Genomic DNA, 25,650 nt, shown 5'->3' with positions numbered 1-25,650 from the left:
AAACTGTTAGGAATATTAAAGTACAATATAAGGGACACACGCTCAAAGCTGTCATACAGTTTCTCTACTGAAATGAACTTTTTGGAAGGTGATAAAAGTCAGTCTCATAGCTTGTTCCAGGAGGCCTTGATTAAATGTGTCCTTATGATGGTTCTCCAATAATGTTACACACACACACGTGCAATACTCTAAAAGCACAAGAATCTCGCTTTTAGGTTTAAAAAAGGGTGGAAGAAATAGCTTGCCATTTCAAGGTATATTCAGTTTCAATTAAATGACGAAAGATACATTCCAAATTTTCTTTGAGAACCCTAGCTGACCAGAGGGAACTTGTCTCTTCTTACATTAGTTCTACCAATTGTTTGAAATTAAATTTCCCATCTGAGCATAAAGTATTAGACAAGCAACTTTCTTTGGTGTGGTACTATGAAAGTCTACACATGAAGATACTCAGTTTCAATTTGAGGGCATAAATCTTCAGTTCTTCTGTTCTCATATTTATATGACTACAGCCTACGGCTGAATGGTATAGTCATTTTTCTCTGCAACTAAACAAGGTAAATAAATGTGATATATTGGCACATCACCCCACCACTCTGCATATGGTGCACATTAAGGTTGTATTCATTTGCCATATGAATATAATTCCTTTTACCACATCTACTATTAGTTACAAGCAGTAAATACAGAGTTGTTTTGCTGGAACTTGCGGGCCTGCATTACATCATGGAGCACTAAACATCCTGGACCTTCTGGAGAATTTCATAAACATAGTTTAATGTCACCTGAACTTGAACACTGCCAACATACTGCTGCAAACCCAACTTGATGAATTATTCAAGAAAAAAAAGAAAAATACAGGGCAGTCTCAGTGTTAGTACAACAGTGTATGCCAAAAGTCAGGCCACAAGGAAAGCTCTTGATGAGGTAAATATAAGAAGTCATGTTCTAGACAAAGAATCAGACCGAGAGAAATATGCCGGGTGCAAGAAGGCTACTTGGGCCAAGCGCTCCTTTCATATTCAGAATCTAGTGAACATAAGGTCAAAATATCTAAACAATTTTCTTCAACTACAGCTTACCTGCAATCAAGAATGTAAGAGTTTATCTTATGACAAACTGATGCTTTGTTTCATGAGGCATACGTTGAGCTTACTTTTTTTTCCTTAAACAAAGTATTTTTTATAAATTTCCAAATCCACATTAGGGTAGAGGAAAAGAAGGAAGAAAGTGATTTCTTTTACAAACTTATATGGTTCACCACAAACGTACATACCTTGGCATTTGTGACCCATAAATAATATATCACAGGCAATTAAAAACAACGTACACCTGTCTTATCACATACTGATTTTCAAATTTACCGAATTAAGTCCCCAAATACATCCAGCAGATGGTGCTCTAGGACACCTACTTAAAGAGAGTAATACTGTTTGTGTTATATCCACCTATATTTTGGCAAGACAAAGAATAAGGATTTATCAGTAGCTTCAGTAAAACATATTAGGCTTTATGATAGAAAGAACATAATTCCTAAATATGTGCACAAAAATATACATATGCATAAGCACATGTGCACAGAAGCAACCAGTAAATAATTCACACCTGGACATATAATGATACTACTTTTCTTATAGACTGATGAGTAGTCTATGTATATCAGTGGTATTTATAGTCATATGGCAAGATCATTCTAAATTCATTAAAAAAAAATTTAGAATGCTTTAAAGTTAGAATTCATTTTTAATTATAGCAGGAATGTCTCATTAGGGTGATACTAGTAAAATTAACAACAGTGGGATTTACGGTAATGACTTAAGTGATTGATGAGAGTATAACAAAATGAAGTTTTAGACAGAGAAAAAGCAGGGCAGCTATGGCATACAGTACTTTAAAAAACAGCTCTGTGGTCTGTTAGTGCTAGCCTTATGGTTAATAAAACCTTCTTTCTAATTAATGGTGCTGAAATATTCTTAAAGAACAGAATCTTGTTGTTATGAAGAAAAACTTAAATAGTTGTGTGTGTGTGTGTGTGTGTGTGTGTGTGCGCGTGTGTGTGTGAGCGCGCGCGTTTTTCAGTAGACGCCATTCCCATAAAGGAGAAAGCTGACATAGATTAGCATGTCTGATTGCAAAGAGGAAAAAAAATGCCACCTTTCAATCAAATCAAAACCAGAATGTGAGGATGGAAAACTAGTTTACTGAAATACTATATACACAAATCTATGCAACACCCTCACAGTCGGCAAACATTTGTTTCTAAAGCTAATCAACTGTGGCTTTTAAAAAATTACTCAGAAACCTGAAAATATTTAATAAGTATTTACTTTCAAATGCTTAATAAGCATTTAAAGTTTATGATCTAGTAATACAATATAAAAATAGTGGATAAGAACTATTTTGTAAATTTTCATCTTGCTTATAAGATCATTTCAAAGTTTAAAGTATTTAAATGTCAATGAGTGCACGGGGAAGGGGGGGTGATTTTCTCCAAAATTTGAAAGTGGATAGTTTGTATAGTATTATTCTGAAGGAAAATTGAGTGTTTCAGGAAAAGCATCCTGGTGCACAAATTCAGCTCTAAAACACAGAGTACTAACTAGGGCAAAGGAAGATATGGTTCCATGTAGAAAATGCCTTTCTTTAAAATGTTCTCGTTCATTTATTTAAAAATCTACAACTAAATGGAATTGAATCTTAATTTTTCTTCTTGGTAAGAAAACTGCATTCTACAGGAGCTAACCATCACAAAAGAGTCAAAGATGAGAAACTGTTATTCAGGAAAACGAGGCCTTTGGCACATAATCTAGGCATAGTTTATAAAACATGTGCATCCTTTTAAAAGCCCAAGTTATAGTATATATGGGTTTTATCCAGTTTGAATTAGCTGGATTTTGCCCAAGCAATGTGTATTTTAATACTGGATAACATGATTTTAAAAAGATAGTAATAAAGCTATAAACTTTACATATAGCACTAATACTAATTTGTAGAAAATGGTGCAGGCTTATGACCCTAGCAAGTAAAAATGGGAGCTTATTCTCATGATTTTTGAAAACAAAACAAAATACTTGAATGAGACCTAAAAAATGCAGAAAAAGCCATAGCATAGTTTTAACTTACCTATTTTCCTTTCATGAAAGGAAAAAGTCTATATTCAAAATTTTAAGTTGAGACATTATATGCATTTATAGACCAGATTGAAATTATGTATAAACAAAGCATGGCCATTTCTTAAAGGGCATGTATATTGCATCCAAGAGATACAATATAGGAATAAGCATAACCTAAAATTCCTCATGTGAACAGCTCTGACTTGAGCGGCTGCATCGTGGAGCCATCAAGGAGCCAGAGGCTTATAAAATCCGAACCAGCTTGCATGAATGTGTAAAACACAGTTACACGCGTGGTAAAAATGTCTTTGTTTTTGTTTGTCATTTCTTTTGAAAAGCTTAGACTGGCTTGTTCATTTTTCTATTCTAATGTGTGGAAATTCTCATTATATGAAAAAGTGCCTATTTGTCTTTCTCCCAGATTCATCCTTCAAAGCTAAAGCAAAATTAGATTGGGACATCAGAGATTATAAAAGAGCCAGAAAGGATGAGGTTCACTTTGAGAAAGGTAATTTAATTTAGTCAAGATACATTACAATTTTCTAAAATTTTTATGAGATGTGCTGTTATGTTATTCTTTTATTTTTTTTTCTTTTCATTACCAGCGTTACTAGGAGTTAATGTCCACCATACTGCAGACAATGAGAGGGTATAGATGAAGTGCCTTATGAAAAATATAACATTATAATATATACTCTAATGCCAACAAGATGGTGTTTGTATGGTGATTTATTTGCTCTAAGCATTCTGTGCTTCTGATAACACTTTAAGTCAGTGACTATTGTTGCTTTCATTTTACAGACAAGACAGAAGGACCACAGAAAAGCTTAGAACTTAGATTTGTTTTACTCCAAACTCCAGGATTTGGTCAATGCTACTGGATTCATTTTTTTCTAGAAGACATGCATGTAAAAACCATCTCTAGGATGATTTACAAGGTATTTATACATTTCTTCCTTCTGGAAATGTTGAATATTTCTAGTATGAAAATATACTTTAATTTCTGAAATGTAACAGCAATTACATATAGGTATAGATAATACGCCTCTAGCTACTTCTTGGAGTACACACTGGTAATGACCATGTATAACATATAGAACACAAATTAGACCATGGAAGTAAAAATAAATTTTTTTTTCTTGTGTTTGGATTGCTACATGTGAATGAAACACATTACTTTAAGGCAAGAGAAAGTTCTTCCTGTATATTTTCAGATAAATAAAAAATTATATATTTATTATTTATGTTAAACGTAGGTTTGTCTAAGATAATTTACTGAATCGCGGTAACTGAGTTTATAAACACAGGAAAAAAAGAAATTGAAAGGAGACACTCCTAAAAGGCCAGAAATGAAGAAGGAGCAGAATGTGAGGGTCCAATAAGAACATGAAGTACTTTTCAAACGAAAGTGAAAAACAAAATCCCTTAAGTTTACATGTTTAAACATTTTATTGTAATTATGTATAAAATGCAGATGTCTCTGTAAATATGTGAAATACACATATGAACACATTACCCTCCCATATAAACACTAAAGTTTGACCTGATAACAAAGACCATATTATCTAAAGCATCACAATCTTAAAGTTATTTTTCATATTCTATTTGTATAGGGAATTATCCCTGATTTAATTAACATAAGAAATATACATTACAGGATTTAATAAAAATCGTGTCTACCTATCACACAAAACAGAAAAGCATAAACAGCTTTGATAAAATATCTCCCATATACTTCTTTTAAAATTATACACTGGCTTTTGACTATTTTTACATATTTCACTTTCAATCAAATATTAAACATTTAATAAGCACAGCTTTAAGAAGTCAATCCAAAATGTGACGGAATTAAGCATGTTCAGACTGTCTCCTAATTTGGAGCTAAGGGACAGAAGTAAGTGCCATAGCATTCAGGTAAAGCAATCAAGGACAAAATGGTCCTTCCTTTTAACCAAATGTAGTGCAGCTTGCTTTAAATTAAGAAACTGTAAATATTTAAGAGCAGTTAAAATGCTCTACTTTATGAAGTAAAAATCTAAAGCTATTCTTGCAGGAACTCTTCAGTGTTGTCATAATCATTTTAATTAAATTCTCATTTTTCAGGTGGTCCCTTTAATTGTTTTTTCCTACTTCTTAATGTGTTTTTCTAAAGCCATTTCTTTTCTGCAGCTGTGTGCGATTGGTTTTAATGGTAGCTGCTTCCTTTTTTGCCTTCTGTGAATTACAATTTTAAATGGTTACACATTTTTTGTTTTACTGCCTTCAGCATAGTTTCATAAAGATGTTTAAGGCTGTTGGTGAACATTTTCATTTCCCATATGAAAAACCAAGAGCCAATTTGAATATTCCATATTGGCCTTTTATGACCTGTTTTATCTTTTAATATGTAAATGAAAGCATATTCTTTATAAAGACTGGTTTGTTTCCATGAAATTATAATTTTTCTTTTGCCCTCTTAAAATATGAATTCAATAAACAAGATAATATGTGATTGCACTTTTATGTTTTGTCTTGTTCGTGAATGAAACACCTCTCTTTTATTTGGTAACAGCCATTTCCAAAGAAGAACTACCATGTTCAGATCATAACCTGTAACATGAAAAATCCATAGTTGGATTTGAATTATCAATGTTCACAAACTGTTAATAACTGAAAGCCTATCTAGACCTTCCTTAAATTATAACTAAGAAATTAAAACGACTCAATAATTCAGTTTCACTTTCACCATGATGAAAAATGTAACTTCAAACATCACTGCAGAATGTTATTATACATCACTTGTAATAGTTTACTTATAAAATGAGTTGTACTCACTGCCCGGGTTATCTCCAATCCCACTGCTTTTTCCATTCCAGTACCAGAGCAGAAGGGTTGCATCACGTGACCCTGAGAGAATGTAGCAATTTCCCCCGATATAGGACTCAGAACGAGTGAGGCAAGTAACCACATCCCAATGGCCAAATACCACTTGGATCAATTTTCCTGAAATACAAAACAATTTTCTTTAAAGCTGAAATGAAAAAAAATAAGAAAATATTCCAGTGACCATTTAACTTACAAGATAATGAAGTCATATTAACTCAGATTCTGATGATTCAGGATTTATAATAAAATTTGATCTGGTTTAACCTAAAAGTTTTCTCTGAATATTAACAACAAAAAATCAACTGAGCAGTGATAGTAACAGTTTTGAAAGACATATATTAAAACTGTTTTAACAAATAGTATTTGAGGACCATGATGCCATATAGCATTATGTCCATGGCTACCATAAATAATAAATAAATCATGTCTACTGATTAAAACAGACCCAGGAGAATTCAACAATTTCAGCAATTTCTTAAGTTATTCTGTAGGATTCAAAACAAAATAAAACTTAGGTTCCTTTCTTTAAGTACTTTATAACTTAGACTTTACTAATACAAACTTGTCTCTGAATTAGTAAAGAGTTAATGTATTTTTTTTTAAGTGATCTATACAAGGACGACATAAATCACTCTGGAGAGTTTCTGTGGTTTTTTTTTTTCCAAATTAGAATTACATGAACTAAATTTTGGTAAAAAGACTAATATATTATGATTGCAGTTTGAGCCAGGTCATTCCATCTCTGTTTTAATTGTCTGAATGATGAAAATTCCTTGGGGGCTCATGATGAAATTCAGATAATGGCAGTTTATCTAACATTAATGACTGGGGGGTGAAAAGGAGGAACTCTAACTAAACTTACTACAGATCTAGGGTTTCAGACACAGGATGACTTGTTCACTAACAGTGCCAGAAAAAAGAGTAAAGCCCCCACTTTTAGTGCCAGAAAAAAAAGTAAAGTCCCCACTTTTAAAACCTTTGTTTAAAAATTAGGATGGTATTTATAATTCATACATACTGTCTAAAGAATTAAATAGCTATAGTAGCCCTTCCACTCCATGCCTATGGTTTCTAGCTAAAATTTTCCTTTCAAAAACATCCTTACAGAATGTACAGTTGAATGTCAGAGAATATCTGTCTCTAATATTCAGCATAAGTTTTTTTATTTTTGAATAAATGTTTCAGTGGGGTCATATAAATATAATTCAAATATTCAAGAAGAAAGACCACTAAGCTGAAAAAAGATTAATATGCCTTAAAAAGTTTGTGTTTAATTTGTAACACATCATAACCTATTCAAAAGTTTGAGGTCTCAAGTATTGGCATCTAAGTATATTTAACTTTTCAAGATAATCATAAATATAACTAAAAAAGTACTTATGTTAACTTTTTTTAATTCTTCATTTTAATAGGTCTCTTACTTTTTTAAGGTTTTTAATGTTTATTTTGCTTTTGAGAGGTGGGGGGGGGGGGCGGTTGGAGGGGCAGAGAGAGAAAGACACAGAATCTGAAGCAGGCTCCAGGCTCTGAGCTGTCAGCACAGAGTCCAATGCAGGGCTTGAACTCACAAACCATGAGATCATGACCCGAGCCAGAGTCGGACGCTTAACCAACTGAGCCACCCAGGCGCCCCAGTAAGTCTAATACCTGTTAAAAAGGCTGCAAATTTAAAAATAAAATGCTGAAACATAATTTATTTAACTCAGGTATAAGATCAAATACAGTGTTTTCACTCTTGCAGAGAGCCTACTACTAGTAACTTTAAATTCAGATTCATCTCAGGCTCAAATTGCACAATTAATAAAATGCATTTTTTCTCCTGTGAATACTCTTTAGTTAAAGCTGGTGTTTTAACTGCTAAAGTTAAAAATGTGTACTTCTGAATTTCTTCAACTTTTTAAATGGATATCAAAACATTTCATTTAAAAATTAATTGTATCGACAAAGATCAAGAATACAAGCCTTCTTAGAATAAAAAAAATGGAAATGAAAAGAGCAAATTAAATATGAAAAGATATAATCATTTCCACATCATTTCCAATTTACATGAAGAACAAAGTGGAGAAGGTTAGTGGTAAACTGGGTGGTGTCAGAGTAAAGGCAGGCCTTACAAAGGGTAAGACAAAGTTAGTCAGCTGAATGCACTCTTAGTACTAATTGGAAAACTGAAGGCAATGTCAGTGAGTTGTAACCACTGAAAACAACTGAACATACTGTGTTGGTTATGTTTTTGATAACAGGATGTACAGTTATTTCTGCCTCAGCCTACACCTAAATGTTGAGAACATGTGAACTACAGGAGTAATTTAAATAGATTATTTAGGGCAGGCCTATTTAAGATGTAATGGCCATCAATCCAGTGGGTTGTAGAAGTGAGGAGGAGTTACTACGATTAACAATCAATGGTACAAGAGGAACACAGGGCACGGGAAATCCAAGTGCTTCCAGGAGCCTTGCAAAAAAGCAGCTATTCTCCTGATAATTTACCTAATTTCCAACTCATGTGAGAACAAAGTGTAAAGATTTCGCTGGACAAGTGGGATAAATTAACTATAGTGGCAGAATCTTCCCAGATCCATTTGTTAATTCTAGGGTAAGTCATCACTCTGAATCTATAATGTCAGTGTTAGAAAAATGTATACTCTGTCACTATGGTTCTTTAATTAAAACTTCCTTGTGTTTTAATTTTGGCCCCCAAAGTTATCACAATTATTTTTTATTCAACCAATATTTGCTGAGTGCTAAGCATTAGGCCTTCTTACATGTATATTGGTGGTAAATAGACATGATGCCTGCCCTTATAATATTTAGTGTTTAGTGGGGCAGACAGACATTAAACACAAACATATGTAATTATGAATAGTGATAAGTATTATAAAAGAAAAAAACAAGGTAGGATCAGTGAGAATAATAAGGTAGAATGAATTTAGATTGGGCATCAAGGAAGATTGAAATGAGGGAGTGATGTGACATTTACATATTTACATCTAAAGCCTTTCATATTTTAATACCAATTAATTTTATTTTCTACAATTTATACTTTGGACTCAACTCTGGAAAACATTATTTGTTTAAGTTTACTTTTTCCTGTTCTGGCAGCCTTCCTCAGCAATAGTTGTTATTACTATGAGGTTGAGGTTCACTCCTCCTAAATAAATCACAGCATATAAATACCTGCTGCTCTTTTTGGTAAATTATTTTCTGATAATCTCATAAGTGTTCCTCAACCTTTATTTTTTGTTTCCTTTAATACCAGTCCACCTCTCCACACACTAATATCAAATATTACCACAAGCACTAGAATATCCTTTTTTTGACAGAACAAATTTTCTAGTTAATGTTTTATTTGACAGCTGTGCTACAAATAAAAAAAATTCAAGCTCAGGACTCTACACCACTGAATCTAAAATGTGGCCTGAAAATAATTCCCACTGCCGAGGGAAGGTTTTATTGTTGCCTCTGCTGTTCTGGTTGTGTCCCGAAAACATGATTTATGTTTAAAGAATTTCCCGTTACAACCAGTTTCTCTCCCCCACCCCACCCCACCCTGAATCTAATAACGGAAGGATTTTTTTTTTGGCTTATGTGTGAAAATATAATTGAATTCAACACTTGTGATAGCTTTGCTATTATATATTATTGATCATATAATTTTCCCCTTGCTTTTCTGGTAAACTTAAAGGAGAAACTATTTAATATCCCTATTGTCATAAAATATATATTTACTCTAACTGAAGTTACTTTAAATAAAACTAGCATCAGAGTTTGTTTGTATAGAAGATATTAAGAAACATACTAGGACTATCATTTCAGGATTTTTTCATAACTTTTCTAGCAAATGTAAATATTTTTATTGTACAAGCTAAGTAAGTACCACTAAAATGAAGCTTAGAATAAATCTACCACTTATGAAAATGTTTTACATACACACACACTCACATATCCAAAAAAAACCCTGTAAAGTGGAAGGTTTTTGGAAAGAAGAGAAGGAATGTTATCTACTTTATCAGGTCTAATGTAACATGGCAGACACAGAGGAACTTAGTGTCATACATTATAGCATTTTCCAAAATTAACCAATAGTCATGGGTACGCCTATATGAGATAACATGGTGTAATGATAAAGAATGCTACATCTGAAGTCGGAAGAGCTGGCTCCAATACCAAGTTCAATTACCATTATCTATACAAATTTCAAAAAAGTTACTTAACCTTTCTAAACCTCAGTTTTCATCATCTGAAAAATAAGGATGAAAATACCTGTCTTGTCTCTCACAGGACTGTTATGAGGCTGACACAATATCATGTATATGAAAGAATTTTATAAATTCTAAAGAACTCTGTGTGAATGTAAGAGTTATTTTAAATATTAGTATTAGATAAAAGTGATTATTACAAATTATATTACAAATATTAATAGTCAATGCTTTTGAAAAGTGATATGAAAGGCTAGCAAATTCAAAAATACTCAAATGTCAAAATCAAAGACTGACATAATATATGATTCCACTTATATACATTCTGGAAAATGCAAAATTACAGAGATAAAGAATAGATCAGTGGTGCAAAGCTGAGGCGGGGTAAGAGGCTGATGGCAAAGGGGAGGCACAGGGAATTTTGGGGGTGACAGAACTGCTCTACATCTTTATTGTGGTGGTTATGTAATTCTATACACTGCTTAAACTTATAGAACTGTAACCCAAAAAGAATTCATTTTATGGTATGTAAATTATAAAATAATTTTTTAAATGTATAAAAAATGATACGCAATCTAAAAGAATGTTGAAGAAAATTTTGTGAGAGGATGTAACAATTTTAATCTGAAAGTTTATGCAAAAGGGGAGCACAATTTGAGGTCAATGATTCTAATAAGGTTGTCATTACCATAATAGTGAAAGAAGAGGTTAAAATTTAAATTCCATTATTAAATCAGAGAAAAGTCACTGTAATAATAAATAATTTTAGGAACACATCAATTCCATTGGATTTTTTAAGAATTCTAGAGGAGTTTTAGGCTCAATAGTAATCAACCTTATAGACCTCAATATGCAGTAAGTGCCTAATTAAAGAAAAAGACTAGAATAATGGTATTTTCTTTCTGGACCTACAGAACATAGGATACACATTTTAAGAAAACTATCATCAGTTCAATAAAAAAATAAGTAAGATCATGGCAAAAACAACTTCTAGGGTCTATTATATGAACAGTATATATTCAACTATTTTTCCTCTACTTTCTCATAGCTATATTACAATACATTCATCAAAATGCATTAGGACAAAATTTTTGAATAACCAACAATTAGTTTTTCAATATATTATACTTACTAAAGCAGAAACTTGGATTCATACATTCTATAAAGATTATAAACAAGACTGAAAAATGATTTACTATAAAACATTTAATTAACTAGAAATTAAAAAGAATTTCCTATTCTCACATGCAAGTAAGATATTTGTACATCCTTGTTTTAGTTGAAATTTCTACTTCCACGGTATTATCAAATTCTGATATATTAATATCTAATTTTAATTCTTTCAAATATTCAACTACATATTTACTATAAATTGATTTCCTCCTATAACAGTTTCTAAAATATTTTATAGAGACTTCTGAATTTCCTATATACAAAAATTTATAGATCTTCCGTAATAATGATGAGTTAAGCTTGGTTTGTCCCTTAGTGAGATACATGCAAATGAATATATACAGTTAAACTTTTATATTTTAATAAGAGCCCCTGTCACATATGAAATCAGTAGTCAGCTAATGTCCTTCATGATGGTGTAGCTTTCAACAATGTTCTATGCAGAATTAAGTGGAGGCAAGATATCTACTACTAAGAAATACAATTAATGAGAAATTCCAGTAAGGAAAAAAAAAGCCCTTTATATAATACAAAAGTGGGAAAATACACCTATAGGTATGTACACCTGCTGTACGATTATGTTACTTACATGCCAGGATACGATTTCAAATGAATCATTCATTCCGTAGGCATGAGGCTTGGAAGACAGACTTACTATAACAAACTGCCTCTTAAAAACATGCTGAGGTTAACTTAATAGTGAACTATATTATAGATTTTTACTTAAACGGGGAAAACAGTGTCTCTTCCTTATGTTACACATTTTAGAATTCTGTAATTTGGGGAAGGAAGAAGATGAGAGAACATTCTAGCCTCTCAATGCTACTTGTAGCTAACTTTAGTTCACTGATGAAAATAAGTTACCTGTGTCTGTAGAGTAGACTCGGAAACTCTTATCCCAGAAGCCACAGATGAGAATATAGCGGTTGTCCGAAGTGATGACAAAGCACTGGGAATGGACTTGAATGCTTTGGTCTAAAAGGTCAGTGATTTGCCTCCTGTGCATTCCTGTATTGCTGGCTGTGACAACAGAGGAAGAGACAAAAAATCCTACTAAACCCACACATGTACAAAAATCCTAGGGTCTGTGATACTGGTGGTTGGGTTGAGGGAGAAGCATTCCAGGACAAGAATATTTGACCTTTAATTTAAAGTTTTAAACATAAACATAACAATATTTGAAAAAAAAAACAGGAAAATATATCCAGTTGTTGGAAGAATGTGGGTAGCTAAATTCAATGTCTCAAAAAGAAATTTTGCCTAGAGGGAAAAATAATAACATACTACAATTTCAAAATAGCATACAATTCTCAGAACATGCTTTCTAGCTCTTGGACAAGACCAAACTAGATTACAGTCTCCAGATTGCACCACAGTTAGGTTTGTGTTTCTGACAATCTCATTACGTCCATTGTCATGAGAATGGATTCATGTTGTGACAATCTATTACCTTTTAACTTTTTGTCACAAGAAAGCAATATTAGAATTTAAATGTCATATATTTGAAATATTGTAACATCTTGGAGTACTTTGGCTTTAACAGGTCTTTAATTTGACTAGATGTGAACTCCTTCCCCTGTTTACAGCTGTACTTGCATGTAAGGAAAGGGTAGAATGACTATTTATTAAAGATACTTGTAATTGAAAAAGTCAAAGCACAGCACACTGCCACTTTCTTACTCCTTATGTAAGCAATAAAACAAGACAGTCTGGCAGTGTGTTTTCAAAGTGCTACAGAGCACCTGATATGGGGTTTGTCACCAGGCAGAAGGTCAGACACAGAGCAACATCAAGCACATAGGAAGAGTAATAATCCTCTAGAAATATACTACCAAGCATGCCATTATCAGAAAAGGAATTTTCACTGAGATGCCTTTCTTGGCACCATGAGGCCAACCAAATAGAAAGCTTTGTTTCCAGTGACCTCAGGGTTATTTCACCACCAACCTTCCAATACAAATAATAGTTTTTATAATAATAAAGAAATGTGATTGTACCAGAAATCATAACAAGATAAATTTCTGCATCTGATCATTACATTCTTTGCATCATAGTCTTCAGTTTGGTTTTTTTTTTTGGGTGGGCGGGGGAAACCCCAACCTATAAGTGCACTGATAAAAATAAAAAATAGAAAAATATTCATTGCATGTAATAACTAAGTTAATGTGGCCAATCTAAGAGAAGGCTCAGAAAGTAATGCTTGAAGAAAAAAAGTATTCAAAATACTTTCCAGTGCTGTATTAAGAACCACTGGGGATACAGAGAAATCAACTATTCCCTGCCCTCATGGCAAACATGACCTAGCAAACATATGCATAGACATAGTAGAATATTCTGCTAGTGTCTGTCTATACAACTTAACCAAGGAAGATTATTAGATAACTATTTGATAATAGGCTTCATATTACTTTTGGGGGATTAATGAACTAGAAAGTGACAGCAGCAGTAAAAAGGGCAGAATCCTATTCGGGGATCATTCTTTTGCCACCTCCTTCCCACACAAAGGGAAGCTGCTGGCAAATAAGAAAAGCTTTTATAAGTACCATAGTACATTACAGAGAGACAATAGTATCCCACTGCAGTGAAGCTGTATGGTACAACTTAGATTTTTTTATTCCAAGAAACCTAGCAATTTAAGACAAGGCATGTAATACTTTCCATACTGGTTACTACAGTACTTCATTCCACATGAAAACTGTAAAAATGTTTATTTGTTACCATTTATATGACTTTTGCTTCTAGGATATAAACTTTCACTGGTCTTTTTTTGGGGGGGGCATGATTTCTGGTGGGGGGGAGGATCTCGCTTCACAGATTTGGGTATGTGCATAAATTTTAATTGAGAGACCACAAAGTACCCATGAGTACAGGCTGATGCCCCTTCAGCATTCAGATGAACTATTTTCCAAGTAAGTGCTTACCTATAATTTAATATTGCGACATCCATCCATCCATCCAATCTATTTAATCTATCTATCTCACAACTGCCTTCCTTTATCTCATTGTCTCCCAAGATTCAGTACTGAAGGTGTTTTTATTTAATGAAGTTTAGGTGTATTTGTCCAGATAAGCATTCTTCAAACTGGGGCATGCACACTCCTGGCAGGAGGGTGGTATAAGATTTCCCAAAGGATAAACAAGCACAGATGGTTTTAAGGGAATCAATTTCTAGTTCCTCAACTTTTATATGTTCTCTTCCCTGAAACAGCTTTGGCTGAGAACTCTCCTGTGAGTTTTCTTCTCTTATGACCCTTTCTGCATGCTCTTCTTCTACTAAATAAAACAAAGGCATATTTCTTTTATATCCAGGATCTTACTATAACGCTTTATCTGAGGGTATGAAAATCTCTTGAGTTGCAAATAAAGGGACAATTCAAAATACTGACGTGAGGCTGAAAAGTGAATGCCAAAGTATCAAATCATTCTGTAGGGCCGGTGGTTTCCAATACATCGCTTTCAATAAAATGGAAGGAGGATCTAATCATGATGTCAATTGATAGATCGTTAAAAATAAATTTCAATGATAGATTTTTAAAATGATCACTTAATGACAGACCATGAAAATAATTCTTAGTAACAGATTACAATATAAATTTTGTCACATAACTCAGAGTTCAAAGATTTCAGAGACACTGTGAAAACAAAATTCTTTCCTTTCCCATCTATTTTCTCACGTAGGTAACGTTCCTCAGAGCTTCCACCTACTAAAAACAAAAAAAAAAAATAGAAAAAAACAGAGGATAGAACCATTGACAAATCCTGTCTCATTCAACAACAAATAATGCTCACTCAAATACATGAGCAAATGGGGAATGGAGGGGCGGGGGGGAGGAGAAAGCCCCACCCATTTCATTAAAGATGTATTTCTAATAAATGTTTCTTTTTTATGTTTAATAATGTTTATTAAAAATTATAATTTTAATAAGTGTGTATAATAATATTTGTAATGATAACTCAGTGTACATTAATTTCTTACAAAACTGAGCCTTGCGGTCATAGGAAATTTTAACAATTAACTTACATACATATGTTTAATTTTCTATATATTTTTATTGCTGAAAAGTATTTGCAATAAAGTAACTTTCTGAAAAGTTAAAATTGTGTAGAAGAAGTGGAATTAAAATATAAATTTAAGATGAAAAAAGGATAATACAGTATTTTCAACCGTTAATAGCTTTTTTACACATTTTTTTAAAAACAGAAAATGTTGACTATTAATTCACTTTTATATTTAAATTCCATTGGATAGATTTAAAATTTTATAAATTATATATAATACATAATATATATATATTTACTTATATACATAATGTATGTATACATAATACATAATACATAATACATAAATATATATACATATATTTGCAACTATCGAAATTTGTGCTGAAAACTTTCACATGCTACATTTAAAATATGTGGGAAGGTACATGGTTTTAAACAATTATTTTAGGGGATATATATAGGAGCAAACAGTTAGATGACCAATGATCTACAGTAGAGAAGAAAACTATGGCCTGTGTCTGGTTTTATATATAAAGTTTTATTGGAACACAGAAATGCTCATTTGTTTACATATATTGTCTTTGGTGGTTTTTGTGCTATAACAGAACTAAGCTGTATGAGACCTTATGGTCTACAAAGCCTGAAGTATTTACTATCTGGCCCTTTATCAAATAAGTTTACCCATGCCTAAAGAATAACAGTTGCTGAATTCATTTAATTAGATTTGCTTATAGGATATTCACTGTCAAGTTTTAAGGCAAAGAATTATTCTATACGTAATAAATAATGCTTGTAAAGGACTTATCAAATGGACTTTATTTTCCTGACTTTTAAAACTTTACCCAAGTGAACATTTTATTTTTTAATATATGGCAAATCATATGTACTCAAAGCAAAAGATTATTTAGGAATCAGAGTAGTATTTATCCTTCACATGGATAATTACTTCTTAACATTTCCGCTTCTATGTGGGGGAATGCCAAATGAATTAGTTTTGAGCTTAAGGTTAGTTGAGTTCATCTTGATAGTTCATTTGCAAGTGGTAGCCGCGTAGCTCTCTACTGAAACAGTAGTTTTAAAGACAAAAAAAAAGGTGACATACATATAGGCAAGACCTTGGATTTTAAAAGAATGAATCAGCGTTTTCATCTGCTTTATGTGAAAACTTAAAAACTTTAACAAATTTATGTGCCAGGGAAACTTAACAAAATTATAAGCTAAACATCCACAATGGTAGCACACCCCCAATAACTAGGCAATTAAGTATTTTATTCTAAAAGTGATTGAAATAGCATCTTTAATAAGACATGTCAATAATGTTACTCTCAGTAAAGCCACGTATGAAATTCCCACCCATAAGAATGAAAAATGCTAAACTAGAGATTTTGCCTAACTGACTCAAAAGGCACAGAAGCAATTAAATATTCTAAGTCATCTGCTGCAGATGCTCATTTCATCCCAATGGCTCTTTCTGGTCTCCTCCCTTTTCTTTTTTTCCCCCTTGAACAAATTTAACCTCCAATGGCAATTTATTGGGCTGTAGGGCCATAGGAAAATGAATACAAATATCTTAACACTGCCATTGGCCGGGCAATATATTTCAACTTTGAAACTGCTCTGCAATTGCACATTAATCCCCTCACACTGAACAGAGGGTCCAGGAAGAAAGGATTGATCTCCTTTAATGATGAAACCCTGGCACTACAGTTTTATTTTTCACAACACAGTGCTGCTAAGAACCCCACTGTTATTATGAAAATTTCCCTAGCAAAGGAGCTCCATCACATTACCGGTGCACCAATTCATCATAACGTGCCTCGCTCCTGCTCATCAACAAGTCTGAGTGATGAAAAGATCCAATATTATCCTGACAGTACTTCATGCGCATTCTCAATCACACATTATTACAGCATCCATATTAATTTTCAGTGACACGCGTCCTAGGCCTGTTCAAATTAGGCAAACCAACGAGGGGGAGTTGATGAAATACCAGCATAGCCACAGCTCATTGCATTCCAATTTGCATGCAAATGGTTTATCAGGAAAATTCCATTCCCAGCAACCAGCAAGTGAAAAACAACTGTAATCTACACTTCAGGGCCACCATACAGAGCTTAATGAATCGCAAAGAGAGAAAGAAGTGACAGACCTATGAGAGGATCGATTTCCACTGGCAGCTGGTATGGCTGGTCTTGTACTGCACCTTGATGAGCTGGAATTCACAAAAGATTAAAAAAAAAGCATTATTTTTCATATACTAACCTACATAAAAATGCATAAGTCAAATCTTATGTAGAACTGTTTCCAACCTCTAAATCTCTCATACACTTTTGTGAAATTTAAGGGAAAAAAATCCAGGTGCTTTCATGGCTAGCTTATTAAACATTTATTTTAGATTAGTGCTGTTCTGAACATGTGCCATCAGCAGTGGCTCCAGTCCTGGGCCATAAGCTATAGCAGATGCTTGACTGGCAACCTCTGATGCTGCAACAAAACAAAATTAAGTGGTAAAGCGCGCTGAAAACAAAATGTGACAACCATCTGCTGACTGTAGCAAATACTATTTTTTTGTTACTTCTTAAAAAGGCAGTTTTGAATGCTGCAGCACAAAGGATCCACAAAAACGTCAATTTATGATGGAGAAAGGGAAAGCTCTAAGTCAGGGAACATTTAATGTTTCATCCATCACTTAAAACCAATCAATTGAAAGTTTGAATAAAAATAAAGAAAGCTATCCACAGATAAATGTTTTAGTTAAATGCATTTGGCTGAAATACTTTCTTAAAGACTGGATTGAGGTTTTTAAGAAAAGTTTTATTAATATTTAATATTTCCATGGTTTCAATTTAAAAATACTCTGAGAAACAAATGAATAACAAAAATCAATCCATGCTAAGAATAGTTTGTTCAATTCTCAAAATGGTTCTGAAGATTCCTGCATACTTATTTTGTAATTGAGAAGAGATTTTGTGGGCTGTTTCCCTGTGAAAGGTAGGACTTAAGGTAAAGAGGAAGTGTGCTAGGAAGCAGGAGCCACTGCTGGCTATTTACGGAGACTTAGGCAAATAGCAACTTGAAACTGAAGGGTTTGGAAGAGATGATCTTTTCAGCTTTATAATTCTGATAGTTAAATCCTGGGCCCCTGTCCAAATTATTTTCCCCAAATGACTCAGTCATTCATTGGGGTCAGTATCTCCCTTTTATAGACTCATCAGCATTTAAACTACTGTTTAGTTGGTATTAGAACTTTGCTTAACACCATCATCACTTAGGAAATCTTTCTGACTGTCCTTGAGGGGCTGAAAAGAAAAATGGGGTACATTCCAATGAGTTCATCAGATTATTTTAAAACTTATTAAAACATCATTTCCCCTGTTAGCAAATACCAACTTTTCAAGGCGGTTTCGAAGATCATTAATACTGATAAAATATCTGGGTAAGTATAATATTAGCATTAAAAATAATTATATTTGAGTATGTATAAGAAATTAAGGTAGCTGAAGAAAGGAAGCTGTATAACTCAGTCTTTTTTTACTAAAGGTATCATCTTTGCTGATTACTGGCTCTGCCAGCAAAGAGATCACAGGACACATATAGGGAATGTTCAGGGAAAATGCACCAGAGCCTCTGATTTACCCAACAGTGCCATTTACTTCCAGTGATACCAGTGCTGATCAACACTAATACCTTGATCATTTTTCTCTACTTCTCTGAGAATCTGGGATCTCAGAAACATTAAAAGACACACTATCAGTGAAAGAGGTTTAGGAGGTTAACTATCTTTGGTCGGGCCTCAAAGACAGTTGCCTGTGTGACCTTGGGCAAGTTTATATAGCCTCTGTGTTTCAGTTTCCTAATCTGTAAAATGGGTTAGACTGAACAATATGAAAATAATAACACCTCACATTTTGACTTGTAAAGACGGTGATTTCATGGGTCAACCTAAATGTGGAACCTACATCCCAAGGGATTGAGGGGATTCAGTGAGTTAATATGTGTAAAGAGATTAAAACAGTATCCAGAACCTAGAAAATGCTCTTTAAATGTTAGCAGCTATTCTTTCATTCCCCGCTCCCCACCCCCCACAGTTCCTATAAGGCCCTATGAATGAGAAAGAAAAATAAAGATGATTGTTTTCTTTTTAAATGAGGACACAGACACTGCTGAAAGAAATGATAGGAGCTAGCTGTCTAGTGAACAAACTATGGAAATCATAGATTCTCAGAAAAGAACAAGAATCTAAATTTAAAAATAACAGCATAACATGAATTTGATTTTCATTGAAGAAAAACTGTTAAGGATTTCTGACATTCTTCTGACTGACATTTGTTTTAAATCAAGGTATATCAAGGCAAGGTAAAGGTAGAACAAGATAGAATGAAAAATCAGATTTATATAAACATACTTGGAATGAGACATAGATTTAATAAAATGGATGCTTAACATTTTTAGGTACAGATGTAAGCTCAGAATTGGAGATCATATTGTAGAAGGATAACTACCTGTGTATTCCCATATATATTTATCTGGTGAGGAGCTGCTCTGTCATAGTGTAAAGCCAGAGGGTGGGGACAAAACCCATTAGTGACACAAGATACAGACACAAAGGAGGCTCACTGGAGAGAATTACAGGCAAAGAATTGGCAAAACATATGCTGTCCCCCAAGTTCTTATCTTACAGAATGGTGAGCTTGGGATGGGAACAGTTGGGTGTACCCTAAGTGGCACTCCAGCAGAGAGATGCTGCCCCTAAATCAGTTTACATATCTATAGAAAAAGTGGAAGTAGGGAAAAGAACACCTGACAGCCAGCTACTAAGGCAAGCAAGCTTTCCAGTCCAGGAAATGGGCCTGCTCAAAATGGGAGTGCCAGGAGCTCATCATCAGTGCTTTTGGAGTGTACCTAACAACCTGAGTTATCAGTTGGAGACCTAGTAGCCCTTTGGTTGAGTCAGTTCCTGCCGAGTTCATTCTTTGCGAGGCTCAAGTCAGCAGCAGAGAGCAGCCAGGGCTTTCCAGCAATTGAAAAGGTTTTTCTCCTCACATATGCTGTCACTCTGTTTAGACTGAAGAAGTTCTCAGAGCTGCCACACACAGCCACTCAGGATAAGCATCCTTTGTGCTGGCCCTGACACCACACGCACTGGTGCTTTTGCCAAGCTAAGAGTAACTGCACCCAGCGTAGGTAATCCTCTAGTGTGGTCGACAGAACCCACCACCAGCATGTTTTTCCTCTAACAAATGCTTTTGAGAGAATACAAAAATCACATTTGTTAAATTATAATCTTTAGTCCCAAAATATAAGTATGTCATCTACATACACATTTATCACTATAAGACAAGTTCACTTGAAGAAAAAGGAATAAAAGGACCTAATAATGGAGACAATTATATATACCTCGATTTTTACCTTTTCTACTTTTCCTGAAATCTATTCTCTAATCAAATACTGGCATTCATTTCCTTTCTAATAGCCAGGCAATGGCCATATTTAATAAATTCTGATACCAACCGCAGATTCTTCATGATAAGTACCTTATTGAGCATAGTCAGTGCACCAAGTTTTTGTTTGAATGTCAATTCAATTCTGTTCCATTCTAAAAGCTTTTGCATTTAATTTGGCATGAGGCCCTGTTCAAGAATTTATATTTTTGCAACCAGCTCAGGTTTTATAATGAGCAGTACTTTATGCACACTTTACAGATTTAATGACAAGTTAACAGACTATTAAAATCTATCTTTTACATTTTCCCACCTAAAACAATGGCTTGGAAAAAAAGCCTATAATTGTCAGGACTTTAGAAGATTTTCCTTCTTAAAATTAGAATTTCTAACTAGTTGCCAAAAAGAACAGTGCTAAATCCAGATCCCAACATTCCTGTTCTAATGAGAGGTAATAAATCATAGAGGGGTGATCATAAAATTTGAGTCAGAAAACTTGGGTTCAAACATGGCTCTGCCACTGACTGGCCATATGTGATACTGAACAAGGCAAGCTCCCTGGGGCTCAGTATCTTCATTGGTAAAACATGGGGCTGGATTAGATGTACTCTCAGGTCTCCTCAAACACTGGTTTATGTTTCTAAGGGTTATTTCAGTATCTTGCTGTTAGTTACCCCGACTATTCAACATATAATGGAAAAACAGAATGTACTTATGGGTTTGTAGTACTTTGGCTGTGTAACTTAAGTGTTCTTTTTTTCTGTCATCCATGATAAATAATATGATGTTATACACAAAAGGCACATAAACAGGCAATCAAAAGTGTTTATTGAGTAAACTAATAAGTGGAAAAAAGGAGAACATCTGATAAATAAATATAAACTGCATATGGACACAATATAGAATATCATTATATTAAGATATTAGAAATAATATTTACCTACAAGGAATAAAGACAAACCACCACATGCCAAAGAATAGGTGATGCTTTAACATTTGTATTATATACCGCAGAGGGGACTTCTTTAAGCCTTTCAAACTAGTAAATATTTTGATTCAGACTAATGCTGGGAAATTGAAAAGCTCAAATGTTGAGATATTTACGTGTATATTATAATATCTTTATACAGTGTGCAGCAGTTACTATGCATTACAATGATACTTCTTTACTTACCAGGAAGGTTGTGCCACTTGTTCACCGCAAATAGCCTGTTAGCAGTGACTGTGATCACAGCAGGAGTCGCCAGACCAGGCTGGGTGTTAGCTGCCACATGAGTGACAGGGGAGTTGGAGGGAAACTTTAGGACCATGATAACATCCTGCTGGGCTTGGTCTGTGAACATCAATGGACTCTGCAGGAGGAGATACTGTTGAGTGGGCATGACAAGACCCAAATATACAAGAAGGAAAAGACAAAGAAAGACAAGAAAGAGAGAGGGTGCAGGAAAAGAAGAGGAAAGACCATGTTAACACAGGTTGCAGCTGAGAGCATGGTGAGCAGAAAGGTTTATAGAAACAGCAGTTAGGATTGGCTTGTTTTTCATGTATGTCATTAGTTGAATGTTTTAGTGACTGAAGTAGAATATCTTAACAGAAACCTTTTAAAAATCCATAAATTTTATTAGCTCCCTTCCCTACCCCGCTCCCATGAAGAACTAAAGAAATGGTTTTATTTAGATTCTAAATAGGCAAAGTATTGGGGATTGCATTAAACCATTCCAATTGCTATAGTGTGTCAAGTACAAAAAAAAAAAACAAAAAAACAGAATGAGGATAGGTAACAGGTACAAAAGCAAGGCAAGGTAATTTCCAAAGATCGTCAAAAGTTGTGTTGAGGTAGCATGAACATTTTTGACAACTAAATAAAGAGATAATTAAAACATATATTTATAAACAACAATTATACACATATATGTATTATTACAGTAGAGAAATAACTTATGAATGTAATATACAAACTTAATTATAAAGGTGTTTCAAAGCAATGCATAATTAAATGCACTTGTAAAAACAATATATTTATATAGTGTACCAAGTCATAAACACTGCCCTATTATAATGGAAATGCTACTGTTTTCTGCTATCACTAAGGATAAAGAAAAATAACTAGATGCCCCTCCTCTCCCTTGGTAAAAAAACAAAACAAAACAAAAAACAAAACAAACCTAAAGCTCAAGACTTCTGATTTCTCCTTTCCAAAGCAGCAAGTAATTGAAAATGTTAAACAAAAATCACTGTCTGTTCTAATAACTAGCAACAAAATAAATCTTGAAAACTACTAAGGATTTAGAACATTCCTACAACTCATATGTCATAATCCAAGACATATATAACAGCACTCTGATTTACTGGCTTTATTTATATGTTGTGGTGGTATGCTATCACACAGTAATTGCACTGTACGTTTTCAGCAACCCTCTTCTACCATGTCTATTTTCTAATAGCTGATTAGTATCATTCACAATTGAAACACTTTGATGAAGTGCTTCTGGCTGCTTTCCTACTGCCATATTTCAAAACACCAGGTATATGTAAATGTGTAGGCACATATATTTAACACATATTTATTCAGAACTGCTAATAAAAAATTAAATACATTTGCATTTTTATTATCAGTCCTTTTAAAAAAGTTATTAAGAGTACTTAGAAAAACATATTGCACTAAGAATTCCTATTTGCACTCTTTGCATAAAGGTGTAAATAAAGGCAACTAATAAGCTACCCAGACACCCTTCTGAGCAAGTGGCTAAAAGCCAATCAATATTATGAGTTAATCCTCCCTGGATGCTCATTCAATTAAAGGTGTCAGTAATGCCTCATCTGATGTGGCCTCAATTAAATCCAACTATCTGATGGTGTGAAAACACAGGGGGATACAGCAACAGCAGCAAAACCAGACAAATAGGCAGCCTTCGTGTGCCTGCTAATTACTACACCTGGTGTATATTATGGCTCATGCACTTAACGCAGCACGAGGTGGCTTTAATTTCTGCTTTATTCATGTGTGTGTGTATGTGTGTGTGTGTGATGGGGTGCACTGACAGTTGATGGTGGGGGGATTCATCTGAATGGCAGTAAAAACAATAAACATTTGGGCCTCTAATTTTTAAAACCTCTATATCAATTAGTATTTTTTGTCATACAAAGAACCTTTTATATAGTTTTTAAGGAACTCTGTGAAATTGGGTAAAAATGAGAAACAATGAGCAACAACAAATACAATACCCTACAAGCTAGTTTTAAAGAAGTCTGGGAAAAGGAAATGCACATCATTTTGGAGTACCAAGCCTTATTTTTCAGTTATGTAGTTTTTTAAAAAAATAATATTTACTAAAGTTAATTTATAAACTCTGAGAAAGTCAGGGTATAACATACATCATAAAGTCTCACTGAAAGGAAGTTGACAGTTATTTTTGAGCTTAACAGTTCATATTGTAAATACAATTAAACTGAAATTGAATAATTCCAATGTTTATGCCCTAAAAAAAAAACAGAAAAATCTCTAATGTGTTAGGAGAGGGTCTTGTTTACACAGTGACTCTAGTGGGCCAACTTTTAGCCACATGGCAAGGACAAGCTACTTTCCACAGAAAGCCGCAGACATCATATCCCGAACTGTGCACTACATTCTTACAACAAGCTGTCCCTCCAGTCTGTTCTACATACTCCATATTGACTAGTGCTCCCAGTGCAGGCAAGGAGGAGGAAACTCTTGGGAGTTCCATCATATCCTTGGTTGGTTAAGTATGGAATAAGGAGGACTAGGAATAAGAGAAAGCACATTCCAGCATACTGGGCTAGTCTGCAGTGATGGCAACAGCTATAGATGAGGACAGTTGGTAAAACAGGGATCAGAGAAACAATCCTTCATCTAATCAATCCCGGGAGCCTCCAGGAGTCAAGTTTGAGGCAGAAGTAGGAAAATGCTCGCCAAATTTCATTCAGATTTCCCAGATTAAGTATGCACTTGTTGACGACTCTGGTTTCTTTCCAACACACCTTTGTTTCCCACCCACATATGTGTAAGATGAAAAGCACAATTTGTACAAGTCTGGAAAGGAGTTCAGGGATTCAATTCAGAGGATACAGATAATGGGAAAGACTGTACCCAATCCTATATGAGCATGTGCCTTCCTACCCTAGAAAGCTGGTCTGCCGCAATGAATCCTTTTGCCATGTGAGAGAGGCTTGGAAGTAGGAGCTCCTTCCTTGCCCCGGTGACCAAATCTGTGCAGAGACCCAGGAAGAAAGTCACTGGAGCAGTGGAGGTGTTTCCATTAGCCAGCATCATGATATCCTGAGTCTCACTGACAAGCTATTACTAAAACTAATTCTAAACCACAAACATAAATCATTCTTACTATTTTTATGGCATTATTTTCCACTGTTCTTGCTAAATGTTTGTTCTTTGTATAATCTTCTGCTTACTGGTTACCCCTTAAGTTACCCTGAATCTGATTTCACCTATTTAAAAACACTTAGGGGAAAACATGATGCAAATAATTTCTTTTTAATTTTTTTAAAGTTTATTTATTTTGAAAGAGAGATCAAGTGGGGTAGGGGCAGAGAGGAAGAGGAGAGAGAATCCCAAGCAAACTCTATACTACAGGCACAGGGCCTGATACAGGGCTCAAACTCATGAACTGCGAGATCATGACCTGAGCTGAAACCAAAAGTCGGATGCCTAACCGACTGAGCCACCCAGGCACCCCATGATGCAAGTAATTTTTAAAATGCTTATAGTTTATTGTGATGGCCAATTCACACCTAGAGAAAGAAGGGGAGAAAGGTTTGGAAGGAGAAAGATGACATAGAGGGCGAAAAGGAAAAATACACAAGGAAGATGGTGAGATGGAAAGA

General features: G+C 34.2%; 1 protein-coding gene across 2 annotated transcripts in view; it reads right to left on the bottom strand.

The window, feature by feature from the left end:
- Positions 1-25,650, bottom strand: part of LRBA (LPS responsive beige-like anchor protein) — a 794,075-nt gene that overhangs the window by 23,696 nt on the left and 744,729 nt on the right. For both annotated transcript variants that reach the window (XM_042935320.1, XM_042935319.1), the window contains 4 exons: positions 21,965-22,142; positions 17,499-17,561; positions 12,212-12,367; positions 5,928-6,095 (listed from right to left, as the gene is read on the bottom strand). In XM_042935320.1, coding sequence (XP_042791254.1) covers positions 5,928-6,095; positions 12,212-12,367; positions 17,499-17,561; positions 21,965-22,142 — 565 coding nt within the window. The remainder of the gene's footprint in view (positions 1-5,927; positions 6,096-12,211; positions 12,368-17,498; positions 17,562-21,964; positions 22,143-25,650) is intronic.

The sequence above is a fragment of the Panthera leo genome, chromosome B1 (genome assembly GCF_018350215.1).
Source record: "Panthera leo isolate Ple1 chromosome B1, P.leo_Ple1_pat1.1, whole genome shotgun sequence".
NCBI classification, from domain to species: Eukaryota; Metazoa; Chordata; class Mammalia; order Carnivora; family Felidae; genus Panthera; species Panthera leo.
This window is presented reverse-complemented; position numbering and strand designations above follow the sequence as displayed.